Source organism: Scyliorhinus torazame, chromosome 12 (assembly GCF_047496885.1).
Source record: "Scyliorhinus torazame isolate Kashiwa2021f chromosome 12, sScyTor2.1, whole genome shotgun sequence".
Lineage (NCBI taxonomy): Eukaryota > Metazoa > Chordata > Chondrichthyes > Carcharhiniformes > Scyliorhinidae > Scyliorhinus > Scyliorhinus torazame.
The window spans coordinates 193,290,496-193,304,734 of record NC_092718.1 but is presented as its reverse complement, the minus strand read 5'-3'; the positions used below and the strand labels follow the sequence as shown (position 1 = coordinate 193,304,734).

Genomic DNA, 14,239 nt, shown 5'->3' with positions numbered 1-14,239 from the left:
CTGTTTAATGTGTTTGTAGCCGTGGCTTCATCAGGTCGGTACCTCATTTTAATTATGCCCTGGTGCTTCTCCTCACATGCTTCTCAACACTCCTCATTGAACCAGGATTAGTCCTTTGGCAGTATCATAATGAAGGATATCATAATTGAAGGATATCTTGAACCATAAGTGACAGATTTTGGTTGAGTACAATTCTGTTGATGGCCCTCAGCACCTCACGGATGCCCAGCTTTAATATTCCAGATCTGTTCTGAATCTACCCTATTTCGCAAGTAAAGTCGCTATAGTCCCAGATGACAATAGGCTTTCAGAGAGCTGACTGGTGGTGATTTAACCTGAGGATCACCACACCTCGGGTGAGGGGCAAGGTTGAGAAGGCGGGGGCTTCATAAATAGCCTCAGCCGGTATGGGAATTGAGCCCACGCTGTTGGCCCAGCTCTGCATCACAAACTAGCTGTCCAGCCAACTTAGCTAATCCGGCAATGATGAAGTGTCACACAATATGATGGAGTACGTCTTCAATGTGAAGATGAAACTCTCCACAAAGCCTGTGAGATAGTCATTCCGATCAGTACTGTCATGGACAGATGCATCTGTGGCAGGTGGATTGGTGAGAATTAGGTATTTTTATTCTTATTTTATTTTTATTCGCTGTGCTTAGTTTTTATTGCCTATCCCTAATTGCCTTTGAGAATAGAGTGGTGAATCATCTTCCTGAGCTGTTGCTGTCCATGTGGTGTCAGTGCATCTACAGTGCTGTTAGGAATGGGTTGCAGGATTTTGACCCAGCGACAGTGAAAGTGCGTTGATGTATTTCCAGGTCAGGATGGCGAGTAGCTTGGAGAGGAACTTGATGATGGTGGTGTTCCCATGCAGATGCTGCCTTTGTCCTTCTAGGTGGTAGAGGCCATAAGTGTAGGAGCCTTGGTGAGTTGCTACTGTGCATCTTGTAGATGGTACACTCTGCTGTCACTGTGCGTCAGTGATGGATAGGGCGCCAATCAAGTCCTTGATGCTGTCAAGCTTCTAGAATGTTGTTGCAGCTGCACTCAATCAGGCCAGTGGAGAATATCCCATTACACTCCTTGACTTGTGCTTTATAGATGGTTGTCAGGCTTTGGGGAGTCGGGAGGTGAGATACTACCTGTAGAATTCCCAGCCTCTAACCTGCTCTTGCAGCCACAGAATATATATGCTGGTCCAGTTCAACATCTGGTCAATGGTAGCCCCCACAATGTGGAGGATTCAATTACGGTAATGCCATTGAATATCATGGGGAGATGTTTAAATTCTACATTATTGGAGATTGTCATTGCCTGGCACTTGTGTAGCACGGACATTACTTTCCACTTATCAGTTCAGCCCTGCATATTGTCCAGGTCTTGCTGCATATGGACATGGACTACTTCATTATCTGAGGAGTCGCGAAGGGTTCTGAACATTGTGCAATCATCTGCAAATATCCCACTTCTGACATTATGATAGAGAGAAGGTCATTGATGAGGCAACTGAAGATGGTTGAGCCTAGCCTGACAAACTGCTGAAGAGATGTCCTGGAACTGAGATGGTTGACCTCTTAACAACTGAAACCATCTTCCTTTGTGCTAGGTATGACTCCCAAGAGTGAAGAGTTCTGTTGTAGGCACTTGTTCAGTGAACCACAGAGTTTCAGAGGCTTGTTGGGTTGAACAGTAACTATTCATTGGTTTATTTCTAAGCATACCTATTATATAAGCATATTCCATGCTTACTTCTACTTGAGTCTCCAGATCAAATCTGCTTTTTGTCCTAACTCTTGTGTCCATGTCTCTTGTCATGTGACTCTACATTATGCTGTGGGTGGTACAGTTCTCCAGTTCCACATTAACCTGTACTATATCTGTACTGCACCTCCCCCAAATCTTGACCCAACATATTTACAGTGTAGTCTTTCTTAATGTGCAACCCATTGTTCCCCACTCAAACTACTTGACTTTATAAATTCAGAATGTTTGGACTTGACAATTCTTCCAGATCTCATTCTGGGCACATTTGCAGGAGTGTTAGGCTCAGTTGCTTTGAGCAGGCTTTATTGGATTGGAATTGAAATTATAGTAGTCTGTTTTCCATGTCCTAACCTGTCTGCAGGTATCTTGTCATGTGAACCTTCACATCACACTGCAGCTCGGACCGTTCTCTTGCCCCACATTAACCATGAATATGCCAAATACTTTTACACTACAAATTTTCCCCCAATTCCCATTGACTCTATTTTAAAAATAAATAAATTTAAGTACCCAATTTTTATTTCCAATTAAGTGGCAATTTAGTGTGGCCAATCCACCTACCCTGCACATCTTTGGGTTGTGGGGGTGATGCCCACGCTGACACGGGGAGAATGTTCAAACTCCACATGGACAGTGACCCGGAGCCGGGATCAAACCCGGATCCTCGGTGCTGTGAGGCCGCAGTGCTAACCACTGCAGCACCGTGCCGCCCGCGACACCAGTTGTGTTGGGGCTCCTTGATGCCGTACTCGGTCAAATACTGCCTTGATATCGAGGCTAGTCACCCCGTGTATGGTGTTGAGCTCTTGTCCATGTTTGGACCAAGGCTGTAATGAGATCAGCAGCTGAGTGGCCCCAGAACTCTAACTAAGTGCCAGTGACCGGTCATTGCTGAGTAAATGCCGCTTGAAAGCATTGTCAACAACACCTTCCATCATATTGCTGATGATCGAGAGAAGACTGATGTAACGATAATTGGCCACGTAGGATTTGTCCTGCTTTTTGTGGACAGACATACCTGGGCAATTTTCTTCATTGGCAGGTAGATGCCAGTGTTGTAGATATACTGGGGCAACTTGGTTAGGGACACGGCTAATTTTGAAGCACAAGACTTCAGTATTATATTCAAAATGTCGACCGTGCCCATAGCCTTTGCATTATCTTTTTTTAAAAATAATTTTTATTCAGGTTTTCATTAAATATCAATAACAAAATGAAAAAGGAACCCAACAGGGTTAAGTACAAAACACAGTCTAAAAAAGCAACCCTCCATACCCCCCTTCCCCCTGTACATAAATAATAAATTAACATTAACACCCTGACTTAACACAACAGGTATATACACCCCCTCAGACCCTCCAGTGTAAGTAACAAAAACAGGAATAAAGTAACCCCCCCCCGAGTTGCTGCTGTCATTGACCAATGTCTACCGTTCTGCCAGGAAGTCAAGAACGGTTGCCACTGCCTAAAGAACCCTTGTACCGATCCTCTCAAGGCGAATTTCACCCTCTCCAACTTAATAAACCCCGCCATATCGTTGATCCAGGATTCCACACTTGGGGGCCTCGCATCCTTCCATTGAAGAAGAATCCTTCGCCGGGCTACTAGGGACGCAAAGGCCAGAATACCGGCCTCTTTCGCCTCCTGCACTCCCGGCTCCTCTGCCACCCCAAATATTGCGAGCTCCCAGCCCTGTTTGACCCTGGATCCTACCACCCTCGACACTGTCCTCGCTACGCCCTTCCAAAATTCCTCAAGCGCTGGGGACGCCCAGAACATATGGGTGTGATTTGCTGGGCTCCCTGAGCGTCTAACACACCTGTCCTCTCCCCCAAAGAACCTGCTCATCCTTGTCCCGGCCATGTGTGCCCTGTGCAGCACCTTAAACTGTATGAGGCTGAGCCTCGCGCATGAAGAGGAAGAGTTCACCCTCCCGAAGGCATCTGCCCACGTCCCTTCCTCAATCTCCTCTCCCAACTCCTCCTCCCACTTAGCTTTCACCTCCACCACCGAGGCCTCCTCCTCCTGCATCACCTGGTAAGTTTCCGAGATCTTCCCCCCCGAGAGCACCCTGTCCTGTACTGTGCGTGGTAGCAGCCGCGGGAATTCGACCACCTGTCGCCTGGCAAACGCCCTTACCTGTAAGTACCTGAAGGTGTTCCCCAGGGGGGAGCCCATACTTCTCCAGCTCACCCAGGCTCGCGAACTTCCCGTCCACAAACAGATCCCCCAACTTTCGTATCCCTGCCCTGTGTCACCCCAAAACCCTCCATCTGTTCTCCCTGGGACGAACCGGTGGTTCCCCCGTATTGCGGTCCACGCCGAGGCCCCAACTCCCCCCCACCCCCCCCTGTGCCGCCTCCACTGCCCCCAGATTTTGAGGGCTGCCGCCACCACCGGGCTCGTAGTATACCTCCTTGGAGGGAATGGCAGCGGCGCCGTTGCCAGCGCCCCCAGACTCGTACCCACACAAGACACCGTCTCCAGCCTCTTCCATGCAGCCCCCTCCCCCTCCATCACCCACTTGCGCACCATCGTCGCATTGGCGGCCCAGTAGTACCCACAGAAGTTGGGCAGCGCCAGCCCACCCCCCGATCTCTACTCCGCTCCAGGAACACCCTTCTCAACCTCGGAGTCCCTCTCGCCCACACAAACCTCATTATACTCCTGTTAACCTGCCTAAAAAAGACCTTCGGGATAAACACGGGGAGGCACTGGAACAGGAGCAAAAACCTTGGGAGCACCATCATTTTGACTGACTGCACCCTACCCGCCAAGGACAGCGGCAATGCGTCCCACCTTTTGAACTCCTCCTCCATTTGCTCCACCAGCCTTGTGAAATTAAGCCTATGCAGGGCCCCCAGCTCCTGGCCACCTGGACCCCCAAATTCCTGAAGCTCCTCTCCGCCCTTTTTAGTGGGAGCTCGCCAATCCCCGTCTCCTGGGTGAACCACGAACAGCTCGCTCTTCCCCATGTTGAGCTTGTACCCCGAAAAATCCCCGAATTCCCTAAGGATCCTCATTACCTCCGGCATTCCCCCCACTGGGTCCGCCACATATAGCAGCAAGTTGTCCACATAAAGCGACACCCTATGCTCCTCCCCACCCCGTACCAACCCCCTCCAGTTCCTCGACTCCCTCAGTGCCATAGCCAGGGGTTCAATCGCCAGTGCGAAGAGCAGGGGGGACCCCTGCCTCGTCCCTCTGTGCAACCGAACGTACTCGGACCTCCTCCTGTTCGTGGCCACACTTGCCATTGGGACCTCGTACAACAGCCTAACCCACCTGACAAACCCCTCCCCAAACCCAAACCTCTTCAGCACCTCCCACAGGTACCCCCACTCTACTCTATCGAAGGCTTTCTCAGCGTCCATCGCCACCACTATCTCCGCCTCCCCCTCCCTCGCCGGCATCATGATAACGTTCAAAAGCCTCCGCACATTCGTGTTCAACTGCCTCCCCTTCACAAACCCCGCCTGGTCTTCGTGGATGATCTGCGGCACACAATTCTCAATCCTCGTGGCTAAGACCTTCGCCAGCACCTTGGCATCTACATTTAGCAATGAAATCGGTCTGTAAGACCCACACTGCAGAGGATCCTTGTCCCGCTTCAGGATGAAGGAGATCAGTGACCGGGACATCGTCGGGGGCAAAGTCCCCCCCCCCCCACTCCCTTGCCTCATTGAAGGTCCTAACTAGCAACGGGCCCAACAGGTCCATATATCTTTTTATAGAATTCGACCGGGAAACCGTCCGGCCCAGGTGCCTTCCCCGCCTGCATGCTTCCTATCCCTTTGGTCAGCCCCTCCAGCCCAATCGGGGCCCCCAATCTCACCACCAGTCCCTCCTCCACCTTCGGAAACCTCAATTGGTCCAGGAAGCGGCCCATCCCTCCCGTGGGTGCTCGGATCGGTGCAATTCCTCATAAAAGTCCCTGAAGACGACCCCATTGATGCCAACCCCACTCCGCACCACACTCCCTCCCCTGTCCTTAACTCCCCCGATCTCCCGAGCTGCGTCCCGCTTTCGAAGATGATGCACCAGCATCCGGCTTGCCTTTTCCCCATACTCTTAAATCGCCCCCTGGGCCTTCCTCCACTGCACCTCCGCCTTCCTGGTGGTCACCAGGTCGAATTCGGCCTGGAGTCTGCGCCTCTTCCTCAACAATCCTTCCTGGGGCACCTCCGCATACCTCCTGCCTACCCTCACCATCTCCTCCACCAGCCTCACCCTCTCCCCCCGCTCCCTCCTCTCCTTGTGGGCCCTAATGGGAATCAGCTCTCCCCTAACCACCACCTTCAGCGCCTCCCATACCATCCCCACTCTGACCTCCCCGTTATCGTTGGTCTCCAAGTACCTCTCTATACTTCCTTGGACCCGCTCGTTCACCTCCTCATCTGCCAACAGCCCCACCTCCAAGCGCGACAACGGGTGCTGGTCCCTCTCCTCCCCCCGCTCTAAGTCCATCCATTCCGGGGCGTGGTCCAAAATGGCTATCGCTGAATACTCGGTATCCTCTACTCTCACTATCAGCGCCCTACTCAAAATAAAAAAGTCGATTCGGGAATAAGCCTTATGGACATGTGCGAAGAATGAAAATTCCCTAGCCCCCGGCCTTGCAAATCTCCAAGGGTCCACCCCTCCCATCTGGTCCATAAATCCCCTCAGCATTCAAGCCGCCGCCGGCTTCCTACCCGTCCTAGACCTGGAGCGATCCAGTGCAGGATCCAACACCGTGTTAAAGTCTCCCCCCATTATCAGGCCCCCCACTTCCAAGTCTGGGATCCGACCCAACATACGCCGCATAAAACCTGCATCATCCCAATTCGGGGCATACACATTGACCAGTACCACCCTCTCTCGCTGCAACTTACCACTTACCATTACGTACCTACCGCCATTGTCTGCCACAATGCTCGATGCCTCAAATGACACCACCTTTCCCACCAAGACCGCCCGCCACCCCTCGATTTTTGGCATCCAGCCCCGAATGCATCACCTGACCTACCCACCCCTTCCTCAATCTTACCTGGTCTGCCACCTTCAGGTGTGACTCCTGGAGCATAACCACATCCGCCTTCAGCCCCTTCAGGTGCGCGAACATGCCGGTCCGCTTAACCGGCCCATTCAGTCCCCTTACATTCCAGGTTATCAGCCGGATCAGGGGGCTACCCGCCCCCCTCCCCCGCCGACTAGCCATAACCCCTCCTCAGCCAGCCACGCGCCTGCACCCCACTCCCGGCCCGTTCCCCACCTGCTGCTCCTCTCCTTCTTGGCCCACCTGAGCACACACTCCCGATCAGCGAATTGATGAAACCGCACCAGCACCGCCTGCGGAGGCTCGTTAGCCTTGGGCCTCCTCGCCAACACGCTATGGGCCCCTTCCAGCTCCAGGGGCCCCTGGAAGGACCCCGCTCCCATCAGCGAGTTCAACATGGTGACCACATAGGCCCCCACGTCCAGCCCCTCTGGGAGGCCCAGAATCCGCAGATTCTTCCGCCTTGACCGATTCTCCATCTCCTCGAACCGCTCCTGCCATTTCTTGTGGAGCGCCTCGTGCGCCTCCACCTTTACCGCCAGGCCTAAGATCTCGTCCTCGTTGTCGGAGATCTTTTGTCGGGCCTCGCGGATCACCACCCCCCTGGGCCGTCTGTGTCTCCAGCAGCTTATCAGTAGAAGCCTTCATCGGCTCAAGCAGGTCCGCTTTAATCTCTCTGATGCAGCGTTGGATAACCTCCTGTTGCTCCTGCGCCCACTGCATCCACGCTGCCTGGTCCCCGCCCGCCGCCATTTTGTTCTTCTTCCCTCGCACCTTCTTCGTGTCCAACTCCACCTTTTTAGTCGCCCCGCTCCTAGTAGAAGCCATATACTATCGGGGAATTGTTATAAATCTCCTTCCCACACCGGGAAACATCGAAAAAGTGCCGTTGGGGGCCCTGAAAAGAGCCCAAAAGTCCGTTTTTGTGGGAGCCGCCGAATGTGCGACTTAGCTCCGCATAGCTGCAACCGGAAGTCGCCTTTGCATTATCAATTGCCTTCAGCCGTTTCTTGTGAACATGTGGAATGAATTGAATTGGCTGAAGACTAGGATCTGTAATGTTGGGGTCCTCTGGAGGAGGTTGAGATAGATCATCCACTCAGCATAATGACTGAAGATTGTTTCAATACTTCAGCCTTATCTTTTGCATGATGTTCTGGGCTCCTCCATAATTGAGGATGGAGATATATATGTGGAGCTCATCCTCCAATTAGTTGTTTAATTATCCACTATCATTCACAACTGCATTTGGCAGGACTGCAGAGTTTAGCTCTGATCCGTTGATTGTTTAGGTCTGCGGGCTTCTGCTCTTTGGCAAGTAAGTAGTCCTGTGTCGTAGCCTCATTTTTAGGTATGCCTCATGGTGCTCCTGGCATGCCTTCCTGCACTCTTCATTGAACCAGGTTTGATCTGCTCTGGCTTGATGGTTAGGGTAGAATAGGGGCTATGCCTGGCCATGAGGTTAAGGATTGTGGTTGTATGCAATTCTGTATGCAATTCTGCTGCTGCTGCTGATGGTTCGCAGTGCCTCATGGATGCCCAGTTTTGAGTTGCTGTTCGAAATCTATCCCAGTTAACATGGTAGTAGTGTCATGCAACACATTTGACCGGATCCTTAATGTGAGGATGGGACTTTGTCTCCAAAAAGGACTGTGTGGTGGTCACTACTCCCAATATTGTCATGGACAGATGCATCAGCAAAAGGCAGTTTGGTGAGTGAAGTCAAGTAGGTTTTTCCCTCTTGTTTGTTCCCTCATCACCTGCCGCAGACCCAGTCAAGCATCTGTGTCCTTAAGGACTCTGCCTCAGCCAGCTCAGTCGATAGTGGTGCTAGCTATCAAGCCGTTCTTGGCAATGGACACTGAAACCCTCCCCCACCCAGAGTGCATTCGGCACCATTGCCACCCTCAGTGCTTCCTCCATGTGGTATTGAACATGGAGGGGTACTGATTCATCAGCCAGGGGGTGGGTGGTACATGGTATTCAGCAGGAAATTTCCTTGCCCTCTTTGATCTGATGCCACGACACTTAATGGGGTCTGGCGTCAATATTGAGAACTTCCAGGGCAGCTCCCTCCTGACTGTATACCGTGGTGAGTCTGTCCTGTCGGTGGAATGGTGATGGTGGTGTCTGAGACATTGTACCGTGTGATTCTGAGTATCAGTCTGTTGTTTGACTAGTCTGTGGGACAGCTCTCCTAATTTTGTCACACGTCTCCAGATGTTAGTAAGGGGAGCATTGCAGAGTCGATGGGGCTTCTGATTGTCGTTTCTGACAGCTAGATTGATGTTGGGTGATCCGTCCAGTTCATTTCTTTTAGCGGTTTTATACAGCTGAGTCGCTTGCTAAGACATTTCAGACAGCAGATAAGAGTCAACTGTTATGGGCCAGGGTTTAAAGAACACCAAAGTATATCATGGAGTTCACCTGATCCACAACTTTTAATGGAGTGTGGTTATGGGGAGCACAAGGGCCCACTTTACAGGTGTGATGCAACAGAGAACTAAAAGTATTTTTAAACAAAAACAATGTTTATTCTATGAATCCAGTTAACATTTTATAAACTCACAGTAAACATCTCACCAACTACCAACACTGGTAGCCACCCAAAAAGATACAGTACTCTATAGGTAACCCTTAGTAACTTGCCTAACAACATCCATAAGCCAAAACACCTTTTAACAAAGACAGTAGGTTTGAATTCTCTACAGAGAACAGTTATTACTTTTAAATTATCAAGTGATCTAAACACCTTGTTTAACATACAGAGAGACACCAGTATACGTCTGCTTGGTTTGAATGCAGCTCTCCAACTGAAAGCGAAACTAAAACACACAGAGCCAAAAAGAGCTTCCAGCTCAAAATGAAAGTAAAAGCAGAATCACATTCCAGCTCCACCCATACAATGACATCACTGCAGCCATTTGATAAAACACACTTTTCTTAAAGGGGCATTCACATGACACAACCACATTGCTGTGGGTCTGAATTCACATGTAGGCCAGCTAGGTTAAGGATGTTATACCTGAAAGTATATTAGTGAACCAGATGGATTTTTATGAGAATCCAATAATTTCATGGTTGCCATTACTGAGAAAAACTTTTTATTCCAGATTTATTTAACTAATCGAATTTTAATTCCCCCAACTGCTGTAGTGGCATTTGAACTCGTGTCTCCTGGGGTGTGTAGTCCCGGTCTCTGGATTACTAGTCCAGTACCATTACCTCTATACTACTGCTCCCTTTAAAATGTATATCATGTCAGCGTGCAGATTGTAAAAAGGGCGTCCGGCTGAACACACATGGTGTGCCTCGCTTCATATCATTAAATTGATCAGGTTTGAGGCATGATCTACTTGGAAGGAAACAAGTGAAGTGTCTTAAATGTTCACCCATGCTCATCATGGTTACTGATATTTGACCTGCAAGAGAATTGAAATGTGGAAATCTGCAGTCTAGATGGGGGGAATGGAGGGATGGAATGATAGGGTGTCGCTCGGGTGTTACTCAATCCCCCCCCACCCCCAATATCTTTGTCTGTACGGGCTGATTACAACATGGCATTAGTTGACGCTGTGAATTCTTTCTGAAATCGCAGTTGCAGTTATCTTTTAACTGTAGTTGGTAGAAATACTGATTGCTTAGATCTTCTTGGCTTGTGTGTTGTAAAATTGACGGCAAGACCAAAAGAAAAGTGAAGACGGCAGCTAGCTGAAATGCACCTGCCTGAACTACATTAACATTATTTATTGTGTCCACTCCAGTTCGATACAAGACAAATTCATTTTATTTAAGAAATTGTTGCTTGGATTTGATCAATAAATGTGCATCGTGTAGCATGAAGAATGCAGCAAGCACTAATTTAGTGAATTGGGTTGCTGTGTGCTGATTAAAGCCTATTAATGACACAAATAAACTTCTCAAAAAAAGTTAACCTGCTAATAAAATGCTTTAGTCAGCATTTCTACGTAAATGTCTGTCTTGACTGTTGATCGTTCTAAAAGTTTGCTGAGCTGTAAACAATAGTGTTTATCCAATTTTTAAAATTAATCTTTAGAAAATGATTAGGAAATATTAATGAGAAAACAATTAAACCTCCAACTCCTGCTTTGCCATCAAACAACATTGAGGAGTGGATAAGATGGGCTGAGTATCAAAAACCAATCTGCTTGGATCAGGATTGTCTGAATGAAGAGTTTTTGAGAAGTAGGCTGAAGTTTTCTAGTTGGAATTCTGTGATTGTTGAAAGTAGCATACAGTTTGGTTTCTCATTTAATGACAGGATATCTTGGATTGGCCAACCTCGCGAACATTCTTCTACTGGCGTCTGCGCAGACTGCTCCTGGAAGACACAGTGAAGAAAAAAATCCTGCATGCAAACTCCGAGCTAACAGACGGACAGATTCAGGCAATGCTGAGGCGTTGGTTTGTGGAGGCTGAAGGAGCTGTGAAGGTAGGTTCCTTGGGAGCTGCGACTCGTTACCTGTGATTTGTATCCTTTACTACCTGCTGCAAGAGTAGTTCTGCACAATCAGAGCCAGCCAAAGGTGCACAGTGAGTGAGTGCTAATGGTCTTTTCCAACCATGATGTATTTAGAGTGAGAGAATAGGGTAGCTGCGTTTTGATCACATGTTGTTATTGGGGTAGCCCATACAGTTTAAAACTTCTGATTTTGTATTTTACAAGACCCAGCCAGGGGTTCAGCAAATCAGCTGAAAATCAAATAATTCGGCAGTCAGTGAGAGGTAGTAAAACGTCACGTGTGCGTGTAACAGTGATGGGAAACGGCTTGCATTCCCCATAGTTACACAGAGACAAATCTCCGAATATTTCACAGGATGGGAGATGGTGGATAAGTGTCTAAAGGGCCAAAAGCACAAGCAGCAAATACCCTGTTTGCACACGAAACACAGGATTCCCACCAACCTTGAGATCAATTTCAGCTGGGGGGGGGGAATGGGAGCTGCACCCAAGGAGAGTAAAGGGCCAGGGTAAAGGTCTGCGAGGAGAGTCTTGAGGAGGTATTTGAAGGCTGGAGTCGGGAAGGGGAACGTACTGAAAGGAGTTTTGGAGAGTGAGTATTTCTAGACCCGCCCAGTCGCCTTTGCAATACCAGCGAAAGTCAAAGCAGAATTCAGCCATCTGGAAGGCCTCAGGATCATCCGACCGGTATGGTTCGCCAACTGGACAGCGCCGGTAGTCCCGGTACTTAAACCCAAAAAACTGGCTGGTCAAGGTGAGGGATTTGTATTTGGAGGAAGGCTTTGCCAGTCTGGAGGAGCTAAGGGAGAGGGTAGAGATGCTGAGGGGGAGTGAGTTTAGGTATCTACAGGTTAGGGATTTTGCATGAAAGGTCTGGAATGGGTTCCCTAGGTTGCTGGGATACACCCTGCTGGAGCGACAGCTGCTTCCGGATGTGGAAAGGGAAGGAATAATTGGGGATATATACACGTGGTTGGAGGAGCAGGGAGGCGAGCAGGTGGTGAAGGTCAAGGAGAAATGGGAAGCGGAGTTGGGAGGGGAGATCAATTGGGGAGTATGGAGTGAGGCACTGCAAAGGGTAAACGAGACCTCCTCTTGTGCAAGAATGAGCCTGATACAGTTTAAGGTGGTGCACAGGGTGCATATGACTCGGGTGAGAATGAGAGGGGTAGCAGATGAGTGTGAGAGGTGTGGGTGGGGGCCAGCGAATCACGCGCACATGTTTTGGGGTTGCGAAAAATTGGGACGATTCTGGGCTTAGCCAGAGTAGTGGAGAAGGAGGGGGACCCTGACCCTTTGGTGGCGATATTTGGGGTTTCAGAGAAGCTGGAGCTCATGGAGAGGAGGAAGGCCGATGTCATGGCCTTCGCCTCTCTGATTGCACGGCGGCGAATTTTGCTGGAGTGGTGGTCGGCATCGTCAGCGGGGGTAGCAACTTGGTTGGGTGACCTGTACGACTTCCTGTGGTTGGAGAAGATAAAGAGATGAGTTAAGGGGAGTTTGAGAAAAGGTGGCGGATGTTTGTGACCGTGTTTGAGGAGCTGTTCGTCGGTGGGGGGAGGGTGAAAAAGGGGAAAAATCTGTACAGACTGTATAGTTGATGGTTGGGAAGTATGGTTCCCCGGGGTGTTTATCGGCTGTAACCTGCTTTGTCACATGTCAGTAATAAAATACATTTAAACAAAAAACTGCGCTTGTAAGTCAACAAGGCCTTCCACCTGGACCGATACTCAATGCCGTGGATAGAAGATCTGTACGCAAGTTGGCAGGAGGGCATTCTTTTTTCACCTCAACATGAGCCACGCATATCTCCAGCTGGAGCTGGACCCGATTCTAGGTGCTAAGTGACTATTAATACCCACAGGGATCTCGATGAATACACATGAGTGTTGTAGGCCTGCGCAGTCTTCCAGCACTTGTATAGCAATTAGGCAGATGTAGGCAATTAAGCCCTTCAAGCCTGATTGCCATTCAATCTGATCATGGCTGATCTCTTCCTGGTCTCAAATCCAGCTTCCTACCTGTACCCCATATCCCTTTAACCTGTTATTTTAAATCAAAAATATATCAATCTCCTTGAAACCATGGAGGGCGACTTGGGAGGAAACTTTTGCCCGAGATAAAAAAACAACTAACGTCGTCCGGTTTGCTGGACCATTACGACCACTCCAGTCCTCTTTTGGTAACATGCGACGCCTCACCGTATGGCATCAGAATGGTGTTGTCCCACTGCATGGCTGATGGAAGAGAGCAACCAATCATTTGCTTCCGGGACATTGGCCGCGGCAGAGCAGAATTCCGCTCCGATTGAAAAAGAAGGTTTTGCCGTCGTGTTCACGGTGAAGACGTTTTCCCAGTCGGTATACGGGCATCAGTTCACTATCGCTACGGACCACAAGTCATTGCTGGGACTCTCGGATAAAGTAATCCCACCAATAGCGTCTGACAGGTTTCAGAGATGGGCTCTGTTGCAACAACATATTAATACGCCTTTGAGCATCGCCCAGGCATTCAGAGGGCTTCCGCAGCCCACTCGGCCCCCGCCTCCACCTAGAGCCGACAAAGTCGTCTCCCTGGTAAATTTTATGGATACCTTGCCGGTCACCGCTGCAAAATACATGATTAGGCACAAAAAGACCCCATATTGGCGAATTTCCCCCACGTTGTCTTGGAAAACAGGAAACTGCCCAGAGAACTATGGGTCTTTGCGACCAAACTGTTAGAGTCCAGCATAGTAGACGGCATTCTTTTGAGGGGTGCTCGCTTCCACCAGGGCAGAGACCCCACACTACAGGACCTGCACAGTGGTCACCCCTGGGGTATCAAAGATGAAGACTTCTGCTACAGTGGGGAAGACAGGCAGGGGGTTTGGGTCTTCCGAACCTGATGTATTATTACTGGGCAGCGAATGTGGAGAAGGTACGGAGTTGGGTCAGAGGGGATGATTCCCA

At 49.6% G+C, this 14,239-nt stretch overlaps 1 protein-coding gene across 2 annotated transcripts in view; it reads left to right on the top strand.

The window, feature by feature from the left end:
- acaca (acetyl-CoA carboxylase alpha) overlaps positions 1-14,239 on the top strand; it is a 363,222-nt gene that overhangs the window by 325,052 nt on the left and 23,931 nt on the right. For both annotated transcript variants that reach the window (XM_072469570.1, XM_072469569.1), the window contains exon 53: positions 11,088-11,258. In XM_072469570.1, the coding sequence (XP_072325671.1) occupies positions 11,088-11,258 (171 nt within the window). The remainder of the gene's footprint in view (positions 1-11,087; positions 11,259-14,239) is intronic.